Here is a 22,364-nt window from a genome sequence, read left to right as displayed (position 1 = left end):
TAGGGTTTAGTGTGGAGAAACACGTTTGACGAGGAATGTGATGTGCTCTGTAACTAAGAGGTTCATGATAGGGGTGAGGTGGTAAGTGCTGTGGGGAGGGAGGGAGGAAAGTGAGCTGAGCCTTCTGCCCCATCCTAGGCATGAACAAAGGAGGGGTGCTGGCCGGGGTCATTGGAGCCCGGAAACCACACTATGACATCTGGGGCAACACAGTCAACGTGGCCAGCAGGATGGAGTCCACGGGGGTCATGGGCAACATTCAGGTACGGCGGCACTGGTGCTGGTTGGAATGGGATCAGAGGCAGGAGGGTGTGTGGACCCTGCCCATCTTATTCTGCTGGCCCAAGACACTAAGTCAGCAGTGCTGGGAAAGTGAGGGGCGGGTGGGGAGAAGGGCCTCTACAGCGAGCCTCAGTAGAAGGAAGACAATACTCCACTACCCAAGGACAAATTCTGGGCGACAGGAGGCTCTTGCTTGGAACTGCCTGACTCTGTGCGTGTGGTGGCTCATCTGAAGCAATCAGCCACCTCTGTCAGCTGGGTGTGGCAGAAAAGCTGTAGGATATGGGGAAGGGGGCAGAAGAACAGGGAGGGAATGTTCCCAGAAAGGGCGCTGCCCCACAGGCGCCCTCTGCTGTCCTCCTAGAGAAAAAGGACTAAGACCACCAGGTTGTGTGGAGGGCTCCAGGCCCATCACGCCAGGGCCAGCTGCTCCCTCTCCCATGCCCGTTGGGAGGGTCGAAGGGGGGTGGCCCGGGGAGGGTGCTGACTGGGACCTGGGGGTCATGTAAATTTAGTCTCAGCCCGACCTACCCAAGCCCTCCTTTCAGCCTCAGTCCAGGCTCTCTCTCTGACCCCAAGCTCTCACTCTCTTCTCCCTTTGCAGGTGGTGGAAGAGACGCAAGTCATCCTTCGAGAGTACGGCTTCCGCTTTGTGAGGCGGGGTCCTATCTTTGTGAAAGGCAAAGGGGAGCTGCTGACCTTTTTCTTGAAGGGGCGCGATAGGCCCGCAGCCTTCCCTAATGGCTCCTCTGTCACCCTGCCCCACCAGGTGGTGGACAACTCCTGAGGGGCCTCTAGTCCCACAACAGTCCAAATGGGAAGGGGGGATTTAATTTCTGGAATGAGAGAAAAGCTTTGGGAAAGGACAAACTGCAAGTCCAGCATTCCCAGGCTGTTCAAGTGCACACATAGACGTCAGGTTTAAAATCTCAAGCCTTCACTTGTTCATGGCTATGCCGTGCTCCGAGGGTGGCCGCGCTCCTCCTCGGCGTGCCTGCAGCTTCTCCTGGAGAGTAGGGGTCCTAGGCCCAGGCCTGGAACCACCCTTCCAGAGCCCTAGTTCCCACCCAGCACTTTCTACCCCGAGAGGCTATGGCCACTGTGAGCAGGGAGGATCAGAGGTGCCCCTGGGCTGGGAGCCAAGGTGGCTTAAGAGGAGGGCTGGGGAGAGCAACTGCCAGCAAAGGCTCTGCTCGGCGGCTGTGACGTGAGAGCGGGGCTTTTCCTGCAGGAGCGAGCTCAAGGTGGAGACCCGACCCCTCCCTCTGGTCTGAGTTAGGTTAATGGCACTAGTCCTGACGTTCCTGATAATCTTGAAAGGTTCTTCTGGAACCCGTCACCTTAGTCAAGAGAGCAGAAAGTGCAATATTTCCTTTTACCTGGTTGGGTGGGGGTGGGGGAATTTATTTCTGAGAGAAAATATATAAACAGATCTTCTACATTTATATTTTTAACTTTCTGTTTAAAAAAAAAAAACTTTCCAATATTGCCTTGCCTTTTGAACTCTTGCTACAGTCGCCTTTGCTATTGCTTTAAAAGAGAATTTACAGGTATTGATAAAGAACAAGACTGTTTTATTAAAAGCTTTGTTCAACTTGACTGATCCTTGGGAAAATTCTGTTACTACCTCTTACCTGGGAAGTTCTAAGTGCTTTGCTAACTCATGCCTTCCGTCCCCATCATGTGCCTCGAAGGCAAGAGCTTGAAGCAGGACACTCTCCTTCTTAAGCTTCTTTGTTCTAAATGGTGATCCAAGCTGATGACCATGCACTTCCCAGAGGGAGCTGGCATCGCCACACACAGGTTACTTCACTTCATGGCTATTTTAGACTGTGGCCTGGGCGTGCTCTGGGCCTTGGGCAGTAATGCAGCAATAGTGACGACGACTCTTTCTGACTGGGACTGAAATGGCGGGACCAGGCCGGCCACACCCAGGCTTTCACATCGGAGAACTACCCTATACATACTTATTCCCATGAGCCAAGGAACAAAAAATGCAAAGCAGACCCATGGTTATAGGGGAAAACAAGTGTTTAGTTTGCTAAAGGCTGCTGGGAACAATGTACCAGAAATGGGTTGGCTTTTATAATGTGAATTTATTAGGTTAAAAGCTGACAGTTCTGAAGCCATGGAAGTGTCTGAATCAAGACCCCATCAGAGATGCTTTCTCACTGAAGGTTGGCTGCTGGCGATCCTAGACTCCTGCCACATGGCTAGGCACAGGGGGGCAGCTGCTTGTCTGGGTCTCTGCTTTCTCCTCCAGGCTGGCTTTCTCCCTGAACGTAACTGTGGGTGATGAGGGAGATGGCTCATCTCTCCCCTCTCCTCAGGCCTCCTCTCTTTGAGCCCATAGGGGACCTCTTTCCATGCCTCTGTGCTCCGAGTCCAGCTTCCCAGACCTCTCAGCCTCTTGGGGTTTCTCTGTCTCTGCCACTTTCTTCTTCATCCCTGTATGTTTCTCCCATTTTATTATAAAGGTTTCCAGCAAGAGCACCAAAGAACCAACCTGGACCATGCCTCAATTAATCTAATCAACCCTCCCCCCTCAACTGAATCCAACCCAAAGGTCCCACACCTCCAAGAACAGATTAGCTTTAAGAATATGCTCTTCTGGAATCCACAAAAAGCTTTAAACTGTCAAACCAAGGTACTCCAGATGATTAAGAGATGGGGAAAAAGACTGCACAGCCATGACCTCGAACGAGGGAGGAGAGGAGGAGGCAGAGCAATGGCTTCCCCTTGCAACAAGGACTGCATTTATGGGGAGATTTTCAACCTTGCTTTTTCATAGCTAACAATATATCAGCTCTCTACTAAAATATTTCAGGAAACAAACATTAGATACATAGGACGCTGATTATTTTATCCATAGTAACTTCTCACACTACATTTTTCATAAAGCAGTGGTCTAGAATATATTGCTCCAAACTAAAGATTAAAACACCTTCTTCCCTTAGTTATACCAGTCACCTCATACCATGAACCTGGAGTGTTCTAACTAAGAACTTCCTTTTCAAATGTCTCAGACAGGAAAATGGGGCAGAATTACTTATAGCTTCCATAAAAGCTAGAAATACTTTAGCTGAATGGTATGACTTCCATCTTTCACAAAATGCCCTCTTATTATTCCAGATCATTCTGATTTTCATACAGTTAAACTGTATGATCAAATCAATACCTCAAAAGAACAGATAAGCTGGAGCATAACAACTGACCAGAACAGCTCCCAAAAGCCAATGTCCATGGACCCAAACTGTCCCTTACCCCTTGCTGGGGCAGCAGGTATCTGTTCCCATTGCCAAGCCAGTCCTTGGGCAAGGGCCTGCGCGGTTTAGTGGTTTGCACTGCTCACAACGTTGCCTGGGACTGTACAGTACTAGTCTACTCACTTCTCATGTGTTCCCAATGAAAGTAATCTTTTAGGAGGCCACATTGATATGCAACTTCTCTCCTCCTCTTGCAAATGAAGTAAACACTTTATGTAGGGACTTCGTACGAAACAGGTTTTCATGGGATACTCGTTGTTCTTCCCAAGAAGTGGATAATGCTTCCATCCCTAAAAAAGCAAAGATTCTATCAGTCTTCTTCAATGTAACTGGAGGTGGAGGTGTGAGAACCTGGACCACTTAGGGACTTAAAGCAGACACTGCCCAGAGTAATCTATAACCAAGGGTGGGAAATCTCCGGTGGCTTCAAAATTTCTGCCTCCTAAAGCCATTTTATCCAGTTTTTCATTATTACACATTTCACATTACTGTGCTACATTCAAAGAAATAAGGTCACAACAAACGTCTCTCAGCGCCAGCCCTTAAAATTTTCCACTTCGAGCACAATTTTATGTCTCCTTGGCTTCACAGTGCGATGACACTTGGCTCCACTCACCATCAATGACCCCATGACTTAGTCACATTAGTTGCCTGTCTTTGAGAGGAATTGCCAATGAAAAGCGATAAATCATAGGCTGAAGAACACTGGCAAAGGAGGGGGGGAACTAGGATAATTATGTTTACTGTTTAAAAAGAGGAGAGGAAAAATTGGTATAAACAGCAAAACTATCTTTTTATCTTAGTATACTTATAGGCCAAAATCAGAAAAAAGCATCTCTAGAAGCCCACTGGGTACATTCTACCTATCTTTCCCTATTTTGTTCAAACTGAATGAATTAGAGCATTTTATAGCTTCTTCACTGAAGCATCCTTCCTCTTACCTTGATATGTAACGGTGACGTCAGATGGAAGAGTTATCGTAAGGTCCTTGTACACCAGTCTAGCACAGAACGGGAACGACTGACCCCGTGGCTCCACTTTGTAAGTAAACGACAGCAAATTGCACAGTGCGTTTCTCTGCAAGGGCCCATCCAGAAAGGCTGCAAAGTTCCTCTATTGGGGGTGGGGTTCAAAGCAAACATGAAGAAGACGGCTATGGCTCCAAAGGCCCTGGGCAAAACATGTCTACCAAAATTCAGGCTCCAAAATGAAACATCAGAGAAAGAAATGAAGGACAGAGCAAGTCTGAAAAAAGGATTAAGGATCAGCAGCAGCCTACAAGGGCCTTCAGGAAATATTTACTAAATACATGGTTGGAGGGCTGGGAAGGAAGATAATATTTCTGCTGAAAATTTCACGGACACTGGATTTGTGCTAAGATGCTTCATGTCTGCATTCCCACATCAATTTAGGTTTATCCACCTGACAACTGGGAGCTTCTGACTCACTCCAAATGCATAGGGTGTGTTAGTCTCTGCTTGCATTAATTTCCTGTCTACTTTATTCACCCCAACCCTAGCTGTAATTTTGTAACCCAAAGAAGGTAGACCAAAGTTTAGGAAGAGACTAATAGTTTTCCTCTTTGGCATTTCAAAGCCCATTATTCTCTGCTTTGCATCCATCCCCAAGGTTCACCAAGCACTTGGCACACAGTGCTCTCCAGGAGTGACTAATCCTTTACCCAGTATCCAGGCTTCAACATCAATTCCAGAGCTGGAATAGGGTTGAATACAGCTTATACATGAACAAGAAATAAGCATCGGAAGGAAAATGGTCAAACTTTTGGCTAAGTTACAAAACACCTAAAATTAAAAAGAAAACTTGTCCCGTATTTTTCCTTTTAAGCCTGCCCTGGACCCATAAAATGGGCTATATAAGATCCTATTCACATACCTGAAGTTGATCTGCCTGGTACTTTCTCCCAGCGTAAGCATTTAGATATTCACAGAGACTGAACAAGAAGTGCTGAATATCAGTCTGTAAGTATTTTGCAGCTATGTCTTCTAGGGGAATGAAGACTGGAACTGAATGGTGATGTATCCGAAGTGGTTTCTGTATGACAAGGTCCACAAAATAGGAATCCAGGAGGTTCCCCTCAAAAGCAGTGCTGATGCAGACGCAGACTCCTCGGCTGGTCAGTTTACCACTGAGCCCTGTGGGAACAGTAAGATGACACCTCTCAGGAGATGCCCGGCAGCCTGGCCGTTACCTTATTCACCCCTGCATCCCCTGGACCTTCCACAGGGCCCAGTATCTACAGTATCTGCTCAGATGTCTGCTGAATGAGTGAACACCATAGGTTCTTTCTTGCCTTGATTGTGCCAAAGACACAGAAAGAAAAAAAGACATCTACAATGTCTCCTAAATATCAAATTAATGAGGAAGAGATTTTGAAAAATTTTAACTTACTAATTCTGTTTTTTCCATGAATGTCAAATAATTTGATAGTTCCCACAATCCTCTTGTGACTAGAGATGGGAGAAACCCCATTTTAATGGCAAAACAGACTTGAGGGTTTCTAACTATTTGACCAATGACATAATGCAAGCCAGCATTAAAGGAAGTTCTAGTCCAGGGTCAGGAAAAAAATGAACAGCTTAAATAAATGGTTTAAGCAGCCACCAACCAACCTTCTGCTATATAAACAGCTGATCTTGAATGTGAAGATATGCCTACAAACAGCATGCCGGCTTGAGTGTGTAGTGGGGGTTGGAAGGGGGCAAAATAAATGTCCACAAAATGAGACTGGGACTAGTAATACTTCCAAAGGACTGAGGAGACAGACCCAGAATGAATCAGGGCAGAAACAAGTAACACCTGTAAAACGATATGCCTGCAGAATGGCTTTCACATTTTCCAGTTTTGTTTCCAAAATTTCTTGCTCACTGATCTCCAACGTTTGGTCAGGCTCTACATCAGCAGTAGATGCTTTGACCTGCAAAATATGCAGCAAATCAAATTGGGCACAAAGGAGTATAACACAAAATCCCTGCCTTCACTTAATGGGATAAAAGCTAAACACAAAGTATTAATCCTTTGTTTCATGTAATAAATCAAGAGAAGTGACGAGTTAGTGCTATGAATTAACAGTAGAGACAGAATTTTGTAGGAACTGAGAGTACTAAGGAGGAAGAAAAGGATGTTAATAAAATGTCTAGGATGAGCACTGGGTGAGTGAAACAGATGGCTATGAAGAGGCAAGGCTGGGAGAGTTGGCTGGGGCAGGGCTGTGCAGGGTTTCAAGTGCCAGAATAAGAAGTGCTGGCAGGGAAACGGACTTGGCCCAGTGGTTAGGGCATCCGTCTACCACATGGGAGGTCCGCGGTTCAAACCCCAGGCCTCCTTGACCCGTGTGGAGCTGGCCCATGTGCAGTGCTGATACGCGCAAGGAGTGCCCTGCCACACAGGGGTGTCCCCCACGTAGGGAAGCCCCACGCGCAAGGAGTGCACCCGTAAGGAGAGCTGCCCAGAAATGGCACCGCCCACACTTCCCATGCCGCTGACGACAACAGAAGCGGACAAAGAAACAAGACGCAGCAAAAAGACATAGAGAACAGACAACCGGGGGAGGGGAGGGGAATTCAATAAATAAATAAATCCTTAAAAAAAAAAAAGAAGTGCTGGCTTTCAGGCTTCTAGCTACATCACAGGAGATAATATCAGACTAATACTCCTGAGAACAACAATACAAGCTGGATAAAACAGCAAAAATACATAAGCGGGCAAACAGAAATGGTCTGAAGGTATTTAGAAAACAACCAGAATACCCAGGATAGAAGAGTCCTGATAAATGTTCTAAAGTTATAGACCTTCCCTGCAGCTTTTCTTCTCAGGGCATTGGGTGATTTGTATTCCGCATGGCATTGGGGCCAAAGAAAAAGCCACAGGCTGAACTATGGAGCAGTCTCTCTCTGTGCAAGAGATAAAAACCAAAAGGTCAAGTTTATCAAAACAACCTTTCTATGGGCCAGAGAAAAGAAAACCCAATATTCTGCATGCAGTGTGCCCTCTAGCCATCTGCCAATTCTTAACCTGCATATGTGTAACAGGGTACTAAGAAACTACACAGACAGAAGCTGCTAAAGGTAAAAAGCTAAACAGATTTTAGTAATCTCACAGTACGGGGAACCAAAAATTGACATCCATGGCCTGTCAACAAAGAAGGGCCTTGATAAACTGCCCCCCTCCCTTCAACTGAGGGTTCTTTCTAAAGAAGGAAAAACAAGAAATAAACCAGCCTATCTAGACTAAGGTGATATGTCCATTTGCTATGCCTGCCAGAAAAAAACTTAAACTCTCTTTAGAGGAAGATGACATAACTGAGAGCCCCTATATTTTTTCATACATAATACCCATGGGGGAAAGGGAAGGGGAAGGGGAAGGGGAAGGAGAAGGGGAAGGGGGGGAAGGGGAGGGAAGGGGAAAGGGAAGGGGGGAAGGGGGAAGGGAAGGGGGAAGGGGGAAGGGGGGGAAGGGGGGAAGGGAAGGGGATGACCAGGCACACAGAGAAGAGGAAAAATAGATGACTGAAAATACAAGGGGAAAAAGAAGACAACAGAAACAGATAAAAGGGAATTCAGCTATTTGAGTTATCAGGCATGGTCTTTAAAAGAGATTAAATGATGGGGAACTCATATCAAAGAAAAGGAATCTAAAAAAAGTGCATCACCCACCACTGGATTCCCTGTGTTGACGGACTATGGTTAACAGGACAAATATGAAAATGTTCTCTCATGAATGATAACAAATACATGAATTAACATAGAGTGTTAATAATTGGGGTGGGTTGGAGGAAAAATAAGTCAAATGTAAGATATGGACTATAGTTAATAGTAATATTTTGACAATTCTCTTTCATAGTTTCTAATAAATGTTTCACACCTATGCAAGGTGTTGGTGGTGGGAGATGTATGGGAGCCTTGTATGATGATATGCATGTCTGTTTTGTAAATTCCCAAAGTTTACTATTTATGTATGTTCATGTATGAATGGTACACTTGAATAAAATTTTATTTTTAAAAATTTTAAAAATTCTATAAATTAAAAATACAGGAACTGAAATTAAAAATTCAATAGAGATTTAAAAGCCAATCGAATAAGAAAAGATGTAAGTAAAGTGGAAAATAAGTAATTGGAAAATATCCAGATTGAAGCAAACAAATAAAATTCAGTAAAACAGAAGACGGTCACAGTAAAAAAAGTCAAAACACCCTACACGGGAGCCCCAGAAATAAAAGAAAGAATGAGGCAGAAGCATTACTTGAAAAACTAATGGCCAAATTTTCCAAAACAAAAGAAGCTCTATGAACACCAAGCAGATACATAAATAGAAAACCAAACCTAAGTACATCATGATATAAAAGTGCTAAAAGCCAAAGTCAAAGAAAATATTAAAAGAAGAGGGGGAGGAGACATGGCTCAAGTGATAGGGCTTCCACCTACCATGGGGGGGGACTTGGGTTTGATCCCTGGGGCCTCCTGGTGGAAAAAAAAAAAGAGAAAGTGTGCCTGTGCGGTAAGACAAGTGTCCACATGAGTGCCCACATGGCAAGCTGAATGCCCATACTGTGAGTCAAGTGCCCGTATGCCGAGCCAAGTGCCCACGTGACGAGCCAGTGCCTGTGTGGCGAACTTAGTGCACGTGAAGCGAGCCAGTGCCCGTGCAAGGGAGTCACACAGCAAGATGATGATGCAACAAAAGAGAGACGAAGGGGAGAGTCAAGGTGAAACGCAGCAGAAACCAGGAACTGAGGTGGCACAGTTAAGAGTGAACTTCTCTCCACGTCAGAGGTCCCTAGGATTGAATCCCAGTGAATCCTAAAGGAGAAAAAATGAGAGGAGATGACAAAAAGAGAAAGAGATACAGAAGTACACAGCGAATGGACAGACAGCAAAAACAGCAGGGTGGGGGGAGGGAAGGAGGAAAATAAATAAATAAATCTTTAAAAAAAAAAGGCAGTATTTTGAAAAATGGCCGGTCTGAAGAAGGCAATAAAAGGAGAAAAGAGGAACAAAGAACAGATAAAACAATAAAATACTAAGATGGTAGACTGAAACGCAAATATATCAGTAATCACATTAAAAGTTAAGGTACTGAGGATTATGGAAAGACAGCAAAGTAGGAAGCTCCAGGCATCAGTCACTCCAGAACAATTTTTTTTTTTTAATTTCTCTCTCTCCCCTTCCCCACTCCTCATTGTCTGCTCTCTGTGTTCATTTACTGTGTGTTCCTCTGTGTCCACTTGCACCCTCAGTGGCAGGGAAACTGTCTCTCTTTTTTGTTCCATCATCTTGCTGTGTCAGCTGTCTGTGTGTACAGCGCCACTCCTGGGCAGGCTGCGCTTTTTTCACGTGGGCGGCTCTCCTTGCAGGGCATACTCTTTCTGCGTGGGGCACTCCCCACGCTGGGGCGCCCCTGCAGGGCACAGCACTCCATGTGTGCAGTAGTTCTGCGCGTGGGCCAGCTCACCACACAGGCCAGGAGGCCCTGGGGATCAAACCCTGGGCCCTCCATATGGTAGACAGATGCTCTATCAGTTGAACCATGTTCACTTCCCCAGAACAATTATTAAACAGGCAGAAACTGTCTAAAACTACTTCAAACCTCCAGAGTCTGGAAGAACACTGTTACAGCACTCAGGGAAGAGTGGGAGGAAGAGCCTGGTAAATGCTGGAAAAGACTAGGAAACCGTTCCTTCCACACTGTGGTTACCAGTGCCCATTTCCCACTGACAGCAGGCCTCCACGGGGTACAACCTTGGGCTAGAACCTTGGGCTAGCTCACTGGTGATGGAAAAGGACAAAAAAGTACTTTCCCCAAGACCAGGGGAGGACACAGCTGATTGCTGATCAATGCTTTCAATTAGTGACGTCAGAGAGCTGCGACCATTATGAGGGCAGCCATTGTTCCAAATCACAGCACTTCCTCAGAGGCGTGCAAGATAGTTGAAGGGCTGCATTCACTAGGAAGGTCAAGAAAGTGCAGCCACCGAATAAGGGCCTGGAGCCCCTCCTGATGCCCTCCCTAGAGCAGTTTGGACCTGATTTGTGCCCGTCATGGGTCCCTGACCTTGTTCAGACTGGGAAAGGCTGACTTGGAAAGTAACTCTCCAGCACTAACTCCACTCCCAGAATTTGCCTCCAGGCAAAAGCAGCTTGAGATGACAGTGAAAACAGTATAAGAAATTACTGAGACAGATAGCCTAGAGAAGAATTACCTGCTTTCCTCACTCAGAAACGGTAGGTCTGTCTCCCAGGAAGTATAGGAGGCATTCAAATGCTTGTAAACATGGGAACTGCACCACAGCCCAGGACAAGACCCGGCCAGAAAAGACAGGAGCCCTGCACTTCACGATCCCCTCTGGCAGACTTCCCTGATAAGAGGGCTGACACTCAAAAAAATCTGTCTTATCACAAGCTTATTACAAAATCAAGAAACAGACATCTCAGGCAATAAATCCTAGAGTTAACATTTAAAAATATTAAAATGTACAGTGTGCCACAAAGAATACAAGGCAAACGAACCAGGAAAGGATGATGGTCAAGCCACAGGAAGAGAATAAAAATCCAAAAGACACCAACAAAGACAAGCAGACCAGACATACTTAACAAAGACTTAAAAAACAGCCTAAGAGAGAACAACTAGCAAGATGGCGATAGAAAAAAGAGCTCCTAGAGTCAGCTCCTGCTACTGGGCAGTTAGTAATCACCTAGATCTGTCTAAAGCACCTGTTTGGGGGCTCCAGGAGACCAGAAGAGCATCCTGCAACATCTTTATAAAGAATGGAAGGAGACTGCCCATCTGAAGAGAAGATTCGTGTGTAGAGCACTCCATGCCTTGGAGGCTAGTCCCCATCCTCCACTGGCGGCACAAGCTGCCTCGGGAGCTACTCCGAAGGTCATTTGGAAGCTCCACTTCCCAAAAACGGGGGAGAAAAAGACAGTTGGGCACCAATTTCAGTTAACTGATTAGTAAATTCGGCAGACGAAAGTATAATCCTAAGAACAGCTAAAGTTTGAACTTGTCCAAGTCAGAAAGAAGCCAGTAGCTGCCATTTTAACTCTGCTCTTGGCACGAGGGGAAGCTGGACAGACTGAAAATCACAGTGCTGGTAGGGACTGGCTTCCTTCCATCCAGATCAGATTGTAGCTCTAACCTAAACCCCGGCAGGGAGGAAGCTGGGGAGACCTTCATCAGCCTCTCCAGGAAACTACAGGCCACACCACAGAGGCTGGTGATCATCCTGCTCTGGTGGGACAGGCCTCCTCAGGAGCTATTCTGTGGCTGGAGCTGAAAGCTCCATTTCCCAGAAGCAGGGAAGGGAGAGATGGTGGGCTACCAACTTCAGCTACTGATTAGTAAATTCATCGGGCTAAAGTACAATCCTAAAAATAAGCTCAAGTTTGAACCTGTCCAAGTCAGAAAGAGGCCGGAAGCTGTCAATTTAACGCCACCCGTGGCACAAGGAGAAGTGGGGCAGACTGAAAATCACAGTGCTGGTAGGGACCACCAATCGGACTGTAACCCTGGCCTAGGAGTCACCCTACCTTAGCAGGGAGGAGGCTGGTAGGCCCTAGCACTGGCCTCTCTGGGTAACTGTAGGAACATCTGGCTAGCACAGATGGAAGAGTCGGAAGTCTGCTGGGGCAACTGTAGTCATCTTGGACCCGCACTATATAGACTGCTGCTCATACCTGTAACTCCATCCCTAATCCCCAGGCAAGGGAGAAAGGGGCGTGAAGCTTCATCAGTCTCTCTGGGTAACAAGAGTCTAGGCCTGCACAACTTGGATTATTCCACATAGCTATAGCTCTGTCCCTACCCCTGGCAAAGGAGAAAGTTGGGAGAAGCTTCACTGGTCCCCTGGGCAATGCAGGCAGCTTGAGCCTCCATAGCTGAGAGCACCAACTATACCCTTGGCTCCTACTATACAATCAGCAAGGGAGAAAGGACAAGAAAGCCCTAAAGTAAAGAGAGAAACTGCACCCAGATAAATATATCTAGTAAGCCAGATGCCAAGATACCAACAAAAAATTACAATCCACACCAAGAAACTGGAAGATACGGCCTAAAGGAACAAGAAAAGACTCCAAATGACATAAAGTAGTTGAGTCAACTAATTATGTTCAAACAAATCTCCTTAATAAACTCAATGAGATGGCTAAAGAGATTAAGAGTATTGAGATGACACTGGAAAAGCACAAAGAAGAATTTCAAAGTATACACAGAAAAATAGATTTTATGGGAATTAAAGGTGTAATAAATGAAATAAAAAATACACTGAATCACATAATAGCAGATTTAAGGAGGGAGAAGAAAGGATTGGTGAGCTTGAAAAAATGGCCTTGGAAAGCGAACATATAAAAGAACAGATGAAGAAAAGAATGGAAAAAATTGAACAAGGACGCAGGGAACTAAACAACAGCAAGAGATATGCAAACATATGTATTATGGGTGTCCCAGAAGGGGAAAAGAAGGGAAAAGGGGCAGAAGGAGTATTTGAAGAAATAATGGTAGAAAATTTCGCAACCCTATTGAAGGACATGGATATTCACATCCAAGAAGCACAAGGTACTCCCCTCCAAATAAATCCAAAGACCAACTCCGAGACACATACTAATCAGAATGTCAAATGCCAAAGACAAAGAGAATTCTGAGTGCTGCAAGAAAAAACAATGCTTAACATATAAGGGATATCAAATAAAATTAAATACCAACTTCTCAGCAGAAACCATGGAGGCAAGAAGACAGTGGTATGATATATTTAAGATACTGCACGAGAAAACTTCTAGCCAAGAATCTTACAGCTGGCAAGACTGTCTTTCAAAAATGAGGGTGAGTTTAGAATATTCAAGATAAACAGAAACTGAGAGTTTGTAAACAAGAGACTGGCTTTGCAGGAAATACTAAAAGACATGCTACAGTCTGAAAACACCAGAGAAAAAGGTTTGGAAGAGAGTCTAGAATAAAGATTATATCAGTAAAAGTATCTGAAAGTCTCAAAAGAGTGATGAAAATAAAATATGACAGATAAAACCCAATGGTTAAAATTAGAACTGGCTTTACAGTAATGACACTGAATGTTAATGGATTAAACTCCCCAATCAAAAGACAGATGACAGAATGGATAAGAAAATGAGAGCCACCTAAATGCTGAATGCAAGAGACTCATCTTAGACCCACGGATACCAATAGATTGAAATTGAGAAGCTGGAAAAAGATAGTCCATGCATGCAGTAACCAAAAAAAAAAAAAAAAGAAAGCTGGAGCAGCTATACTTATATTAGATGAAATAGTCTTTAAAAGACACTAGTAATATGCAATCTGAGGAGGAAGTTAGGAAAAAATTTTCCATTTACAATAGAATCAAATATTTAGGAATAAACTTAATCAACTAAAGCATTTGTATTCAGAAAACTACAACTCATTGTTAAAATAAATCAAAAAAGACCTAAATAACTGGAAGAACATTCCATGCTCACAAATTAGAAGACTAAATAACATTAAGATGTCAGCTTTACTCAAATTAATAAACAGATTCAATGCAATCCTGATACAAATTCTACCAGCATTTTTTAAATAAGTGGAAAACATGATTATCAATTTATTTGGAAGGACAAGGGTTCCCAAATAGCCAGAAATATCTTGGAAAAGTCAAGTTCGAGGACTCACTTCCAGACTGTAAATCGTATTACCTAGCTACAGTGGTAAAAAACGGCATGATACTGGCAATATAGACAGACTCATAGACCAATGAAAATGAAATAATGGTTCAGAAACAGACTCTCACATCCATGGTCAAGTGATTTTGACAAGCTTGTCAAACCCACCCAGCTCGGGCAGAACAGTCCATTCGACAAATGGTGCTAAAAGAAATGAATAGGCGGCGGACTTGGCCCAGTGATTAGGGCATCTGTCTACCACATGGGAGGTCCACAGTTCAAATCCCGGGCCTCCTTGACCCGGGTGGAGCTGGCCCATGCACAGTGCTGATGCGCGCAAGGAGTGCCTGGCACAGGGGAGCCCCACGCGCAAGGAGTGTGCCCCGTAAGGAGAGCCGCCCAGCGTGAAAGAAAGTGAAGCCTGCCCAGGAATGGCGCCGCACACACGGAGAACTGACACAACAAAAAGAAACACAGATTCCCATGCCGCTGACAACAACAGAAGCAGACAAAGAAGATGATGCAGCAAACAGACACAGAGAACAGACAACCGGGGTGGAGTGGGGTGGGGTGGGGTGGGGAGAGAAATAAATAAATCTTAAAAAAAAAAAAAGAAATGGATATTCATAGCCAAAAGAAGGAAAGAGGACACCTATCTCACACCTTATACAAAAATTAATTTAAAATGGATCAAAACCTAAATATAAAAGCAAGAACCATAAAGCTTCTAGAAGAAAACAAAAGAAAATATATTTAAGTCTTAGTGGCAGGTGGTAGATTCTTAAAGGAGATAAGAGGACTGAGATGGACTGATGTTTAATGTATGAAGAAGTTTTAATTCCTTGTATTGTAAAAATGTTTAAATATATAGAGTGGATGGGCAACACATTATATAGTAAGTAACAGCTGGTTTATAAATGGAATGTGGTTGGAAAGAGTAGTCTAGGGGTGTAAATTCCAATTGACAGAAAGCTAGAGAATAATCTAGGGACTGAATAACACAGGAAACCCTTCCAAATAAATTGATAATCATGTTTTCCACTTATTTAAAAAATGCTGGTATTTAAAAAATGGTGGATGAGAACTATGGTTAATAGTACAGATGCAAGAGTGTCCTTTGTGAGCTAGAGCAGATGTATGTCACTGTTGCAAGGTGGTGGGAATGTGGAGAAGCATGGGAAAAATATAACTGGAGTGACCTAGGGACTGTGGTTACAGAAATAATGTAATATTAATGCATCTATGCCAAAGACATAGTATGTTGATAATGGGGGAGTATGAAAAAATGTGCCAAATGTATACTATGGACCTAATAACAGTCTGATGATATTATCTCATAGTCTGTAACAAATATTCCACCATGGTGTGGTATCTTGAAAGAGGGTTGTTGTATGGAAATTCTGCACATGTGCCTGATTGTTTTGTAAGTTTACAACTTCTGTCAAAAAAAAATGTTTAAAAAATAACAGTAGGGTGGACTGGGGGGAAAATACACTAAATGTAACATAAGGACTATAGTTAGTAGTAAGATTTTGATGATTTTCATCATTTGTAACAAATGTCTCACGACAATGCAAGGTGTTGGTGGAGGGCTAATGTATGGGACCCCTGTATGATACTTTGCATGTTTGCTTTGTAGTTCACAACTTTTACTAAACACTGTTGACGCATGTTCATATATAAATGATACAAATAATAATAATAAGACGGGTGGGGGAAATAATACACCAAATGTAAAATACTTTGGTTGGTAGTAATATTTTGAGGATGCTCTTTAATCATTAGTTTAAAATGTTTCCATTTCACAACAATGCAAGGTATTGTTGGTAGGGTGAGGTATGAGAGCTCTGTATGATGTTATGTATGTTTGTTTTGTAACTTCAAATTACTGCTATACACTTACTATGCATTTTTTAAAAAGATTTATTATTTATTTCTCTCCCCCCCAAGCTGTCTGCTCTCTGTGTCCATGTGTTGCGTGTTCTTCTGTGACTGCTTCTATCCTTATCAGCGGCACCGGGAATCTGTTTCTTTTTGTTGCATCATCTTGTTGTGTCAGTTCTCCATGTGTGCGGCGCCACTCCTGGGCAGGTTGCACTTTCTTCTGCGCTGGGTGGCTCTCCTTACGGGGCACACTCCTTGCGCATGGGGCTCCCCTACGCGGGGGACACCCCTGCGTGGCACGGCACTCCTTGAGTGCATCAGCACTGCGCATGGGCCAGCTCCACACGGGTCAAGGAGGCCCAGGGTCTGAACCACAGACCTCCCATATGGTGGTGGACGCCCTATCCATTGGGCCAAGTCTGCTTCCCCATATATTTTTTTTTTATGAGTGATATACGTCTATAAATTTTTTTAAAATTTAATCTAAAAAAAAAAAAGCGTAAGAGACTTCTGGGATACCACCAAGCATACAAATATATGCATTATAGGAGTCCCAGAAAGAGAAGGGGCAGAACGAATATGCAAATAAATGAGAGAACTTCCCAAACCTAACAAACGATGTGAATATGCACATGCAAGAAGCCCAGAGATTACTAAACAGGATAAGCATGAAGAAAAACAGTGTCATACACTGATCACACTGTAATGCAAAGGACAAGGAAAGTTCTGAAAGCTGCAAGAAAAAAACAATGTGTGATGTACAAAGGAGTCCTAATTAGATTGAGTGCTGATTTCTAATCAGAAACCATGGAGGCAAGAGGCAGTGGGTGGAAATAAAATGTTGAAAGAAAACAACCGCCAACCTAGAATTTTACATATGGCAAGACTTTCTTTCAAATCTGAGGGAAAGATTGACATTCCCAGATAAATAAATGCTGAGGGAGTTCATCACCACTAGACCTGCCCTACAAGCAATGCTAAACAGAGTTCTTCAGACTGAAAGGAAAGGACACTAGACAGTAGTTCGAAGTGGCATAAATAGAGACCTCTGGTAAGGTAAAATTGGGTAATTATAAATGCCAGTACTAGTATATTTATTTTTTGGTATGTATAACTCCACTTCTTACTTCCAGCAGGTGCTAAAATGCAAATGAACAAAAAACAGTCATAAATCTGGCTTTAGACATACAACATAAAAGATAAATTTGGTAACAAGTACAAAAAAAGGTGAGGGGATGGGTGTCAGAAAGTGTATGTGTATGCTACTTAAGTTGGCAAACTACAAATGACTACAATATACTTAAGATGTTAAATTTCAATTCCTGGAGGAAATGATGCGGCTCAACCAACTGGGCTCCCATCTACCATATAGGAACCAGGGTTCAATGCCCAGGTTCTCCTGATGAGGGCAAGCTGGCCCCATGGCAAGCTGGCCTGCACAGAGTGCTAGCCCACGCTGGAATGCTGCTCCACGGAGGAAAGTCGACCGACACTGAGAGCTGGCACAGCAAGATGATGCAACAAGAGACACAGAGGAGAGAAAATAAGAGGACGTAGCAACAGGGAGCTGAGGTGGTGCAAGAGAGTAATCACCTCTCTCCCACTCCGGAAGGTCCCAGGATCAGTTCCCAGAGCGAATGGACACAGAGAGCAGATAATGGAGGTATGGGGGGGGGGGGGGGAGGGAGAAATAAATGAATCTTTAAAAAAAAAAAAAAATCCTATTTAAAAAAATATATGAAAAATACATCCAGATAGAAATGAGAAGTCACTCAATATGGTACAACCAAAAAAATCATATATATAAATATTAACAGAAGAATTGAAGGACAAAAAAGACTTACAAAGACTAAACAGCAAAATGGCAGAAGAAAGTACATTATCAGTAGTGATTTTAAATGTCTGCTGTCTACAAGTGACTCACCTTCAATTCAAAGACACTGGTAGGTTGAAAGAGAAAGAACTGAAAAAAATATACCATGCTAGTAGTAACCAAAAGAGAGCTAATATCACATAAAATAGACTTGAAGTAAAAAATAGTTACAAGGAATAAAGACAGTCATTTTAAACTGAAAAAGGGGACAATTTAACAAGAAGATATAACAATTTTTAAGATTCATGTACCTAACAGGAGAGACCCCAAATGTATGAAGGTAATACTGACAGATTTGAAGGGAGAAATCAATGGCTCTACATTAATAGTAGACTCTGATACACCACTTTAATCATGGATAAACATCTAGTCAGAAGATCATTAAGGAAATACAAGGCTAGAATGATACTCAAAAGCATCTAGACTTAACAGACATATATAGAACACTTTACCCAACAACAGAACACACACTCTCATCACGTGCACATGGATCATTCTCTAGGACAGACCAATATCTTAGGTCACAAAATAAGTCTCAATAAATTCAAAAGTATTATAATCATACAATGTATCTTCTCTGACTATAAGACAATGAAACTAGAAATTAATAACAGAGTGAGAAGTGGAAAATTCACAAATATATGGAAATTATGCAAGGTACTCAAATAACCAATGAAAATCACAGGAGAAAATTACAAGGGAAATTAGGAAATTTCTTGAGGTGAATGAAAATTAAATACAATATATCAAAATTTATGGGAAGCAGTAAAGGCAGTGCTGAGAGTGAAATTAATAACTCTAAATGATAACATTAAAAAAGAAGAAAGTGAGAGCAGATGTAGCTCAAGTGGTTGAGTGCCTGCTTCCCATGTTCAAAGTCCTGGGTTCAAACCTGGAAGAACTAGAAAAAGAAGAGAGAACTAAACCCAAAGCAACCAGAAGGAAGGAAATAAAGATTAGAGCAGAGATAAATGAAATAGAGCACAAAAATAGAATCAACAAAACCAAAAGGTGGTTCTTCGAAAAGATCAATAAAACTGACAAACCTTTAGCTAGAATGACAAAGAAAAAATGAGACAGGACACATTAAACAACTAAAATCAGAAATGAAAAGAAGGACATTACTACGGCCCCCACTGAAATAAAAAGGACTATAAGAGGATACTAAAAACAACTGTACACCAATAAATTAAATAAACCTAGTTAAAACAAGCGAATTTTTAGAAACAACCTACACTGACTCAAGAAGAAATGAAAGATCTCAACAAACCAATACTATTAAAGAGACTGAATCAGTAATCAAAAACGTCCCAACAAAGAAAATCACAGGACCAGATGGCTTCACAGGTAAATTCTACCAAACATTACTAGAAGACTTAATGCCAATCCTGCTCAAATTTCTTTCAAAACACTGGAGAGAACTCGCATTCCATGAGATCAACATCATCCTCATACCATAGCCAGATAAAGATACCACAAAAATATTACAGATCAATATCTCTTATGAATATAGATGCAAAAATCCTTAACAAAATACAAGCAAACTGGGAAGCGGATGTGGCTCAAGCAACTGGGCTCCCATCTACCATATGGGAGGTACAGGGTTCACCTCTTGGTGAATGCAAGCTGGCCCGCATGGCAAGCTGGCCCAAGGGGAGAGCCGGCCTGCACAGGAGTGCTGGCCCAAGCCAAGAGCTGGATGACACAAGAAAAACAGGCACAGAGGAGAGACAAATACAAGATGCAGCAGACCAGGGAGCTGAAGGGCACAAGAGACTGAGCGCCTCTCTCCCACTCTGGAAGATCCCAGGATCAGTTCCCCATGCCACCTAAAGAGAAGACAAGCAGATGCAGAACACACAGCAAATGGACACAGAGAGCAGACAACGGGGGGAGGGAGGGGGAGATAAATAAATAAATAAATCTTAAAAAAAAAGAAATACAACCAAATCCAATAGCAGACTAAAAGAATTATACCCCATGATCATGTAGGATTTATCCTGGGTATGTAACAGAGGTATGCAATAGTGGTTCAACTAAGAAAATCAATTAATATAATATACCACATTAACAGGAGGAAGGAAAAAACCCACAAGGTCCTCTAAAATTGACACAGAAAGGCCACTTTACAAAATCCAGCACCCCTTCTTGATAAAAACCTTAGAACATGAAGAATAGAAGGAAACTTCCTCAAAACCATAAAGGGCATATATGAAAAACCCACAGCTAACATTATACTCAATGGTGAAAGACTGAAAACTTTCTAAGATCTGGAACAAGACAAGGATGCTCACTGTCAACACAGTTATTCAACATTGTACTAGAAGTTCTTCCCAGAGCAATTAGGCAAGAAAAAGAAAGAAAAGGCATCCAAATTGGCAAAGAAGTGAAATTTTCCCTATTTGCAGATGATATGATCCTATATACAGAAAATCCTGAGAAATTCATAACAGCACTCCTAAAGTTAATAAATGAATTCAACAAAATGGTGGGATACAAGATCAACACCCCAAAATCAAAAGTGTTTCTATGTATAGTGAATGAACAATCAGAAGAAAGAAAAAAAATCAAGGGAAAAAAATCCATTTACAATAGCAACTAAAAGAATGAAATATCTAGGAATAAATCTAATCAAGGATGTAAAGGAATGTTATGCAGAAAACTATAATACATTCCTAAAAGAAATTTTAAAAGACCTAAATAAATGGAAGGTCATTCTATGGTTCATGGAAAGACTAAATATTGTTAAGATGTCAATTCTATGCAAAATGATTTACAGAATCAATACAATACAATCTCAATTCTAAGAGTCATCTTTGCAGAAACGGAAAAGCCAATCAACAAATTTATATGGAAGGGTAAGGGGCCAAAAATAGCCAAAAATATTTTGAAAAAGAAGGAAGTTGGAGGGCACAAACTTCCTGATCTGAAAACTTATTCCAAAGCAATAGTAATCAAAATGCATGGAACTGGCACAAGGACAGACATTTAGAACATTGGAATCAAATTGAGAAGTCAGAAATCAACCTTCTCACACTGATGACCAACTGATTTTTGACAAAGGGACAAAGACCACTATATTGGAAAGAACAGTCTCTTCAACAAATGGTGCTGGGAAAACTGGTTGTCCATTTGTAAAAGAATGAATGAGGAACCTTTCCTCACAATTTTTACAAAAATCAACTCAAAATGGAATAAAGACCTAAATATAAGACCTGGAACTATCTAATTCAAGATGAAAGTGTAGGGAACCATTTTTAGGACCTTGTGTTAGACAACGGTTCTTAAGACTTTACACCTGAAGCACAAGCAACAAAAGGAAAAAAACAGATAAATGGGACCTCATCAAAATTACAGGCTCAATGTCCAGAATATATAAAGAAATTCTTTATATATTTATTAACAATAATAAAAAGCCAACCCAATTTAAAAATAAGCAAAAAACTTGAATAGACATCTTGAAAAGATGTTCAACATCATTAACCAACAGGGAAACGCAAATCAAAAGCACAATGAAGTACCAGTTCACAGCTGTTAGAATGGTTAATGTTAAAAAAATGGAAAATTCCAAGTGTTGGAAAGGATGCAGAGAAATAGGAGCACTCATTCACTGTTGGTGGGAATGTAAAATGTTGGAGCCACTGTGGAAGACAGTTGGGCAGTTCCTCAGAAAGTTAAGTATAAAACTACCATATGACCCACAATCCCACCTCTAGGTATATACCTACAAGAAATGAAAGCAGGGTACATCATTGTTCATAGTAAAATTATTCACAATTCCCAAAGATGGAAGTAAACCAAGTGTCGATCAACTAATGAATGGATAAATAAAATATGGTACATAACAGATATTCAGGCATAAAAAAGAATGCAGTTCTGATACATATGACAGTATGAACCTTGAAGACATCATGTTGAGAGAAATAAGCCAGACACAAAAGGACAGATATTGTATGAGCTCACTGATATGAAATAATTAGAACAGGCAAACTCATAGTCAGAATCTAGAATACAAGTTACCTGGGGATGGGTGGGTTAGAGAGAAAAAAAGTTACTCTACTAAATACTCCAACTAATAGACAAAGATTGTCAGAATGTATTAAAATATCCAACTATATGCTACTTACAAGAGGAATACCTCAATTATAAAGGTATTGAAATGTTGAAAGCAAAAGGACAGGAAACGTTTATCATGCAAACCCTAATCAAAAAGTTCCTGTAGCTATCCTAATATTTGACAAAGCAGATTTTAAGGCAAGAAGTAGTTTTAGAAACAAAAAGGAACATTTCATAATATTGGAAGACTTGCTCAACCAGGAAGACATAGCAATCCTGAATTTGTCTGCACCTAATATATATAGCAAAAGCTGACAGAACATAAAGGGAAAGAATAGACA

General features: G+C 42.1%; 2 protein-coding genes across 5 annotated transcripts in view; one reads left to right on the top strand and one right to left on the bottom strand.

The window, feature by feature from the left end:
• The window catches only part of ADCY3 (adenylate cyclase 3), a 90,941-nt gene extending 89,060 nt beyond the window's left edge, over window positions 1-1,881 (top strand). For all 4 annotated transcript variants that reach the window (XM_058287711.2, XM_058287713.2, XM_058287714.2 and 1 more), the window contains exons 21-22: window positions 139-263; window positions 887-1,881. In XM_058287711.2, the coding sequence (XP_058143694.1) occupies window positions 139-263; window positions 887-1,069 (308 nt within the window). In that variant the 3' untranslated portion in view covers window positions 1,070-1,881. The remainder of the gene's footprint in view (window positions 1-138; window positions 264-886) is intronic.
• CENPO (centromere protein O) overlaps window positions 1-22,364 on the bottom strand; it is a 41,708-nt gene that overhangs the window by 4,005 nt on the left and 15,339 nt on the right. Inside the window, exons 4-7 of the mRNA XM_004473209.4 lie at window positions 6,366-6,483; window positions 5,442-5,701; window positions 4,490-4,661; window positions 3,672-3,838 (exon numbers count right to left, since the gene is read on the bottom strand). Of these exons, the coding sequence (XP_004473266.2) occupies window positions 3,702-3,838; window positions 4,490-4,661; window positions 5,442-5,701; window positions 6,366-6,483 (687 nt within the window). The 3' untranslated portion in view covers window positions 3,672-3,701. The remainder of the gene's footprint in view (window positions 1-3,671; window positions 3,839-4,489; window positions 4,662-5,441; window positions 5,702-6,365; window positions 6,484-22,364) is intronic.

This window comes from Dasypus novemcinctus, chromosome 25 (assembly GCF_030445035.2).
Source record: "Dasypus novemcinctus isolate mDasNov1 chromosome 25, mDasNov1.1.hap2, whole genome shotgun sequence".
Classification (NCBI taxonomy): domain Eukaryota; kingdom Metazoa; phylum Chordata; class Mammalia; order Cingulata; family Dasypodidae; genus Dasypus; species Dasypus novemcinctus.
Note: the sequence above shows the minus strand (reverse complement) of the source record. Positions and strands in the feature narration are given on the sequence as shown.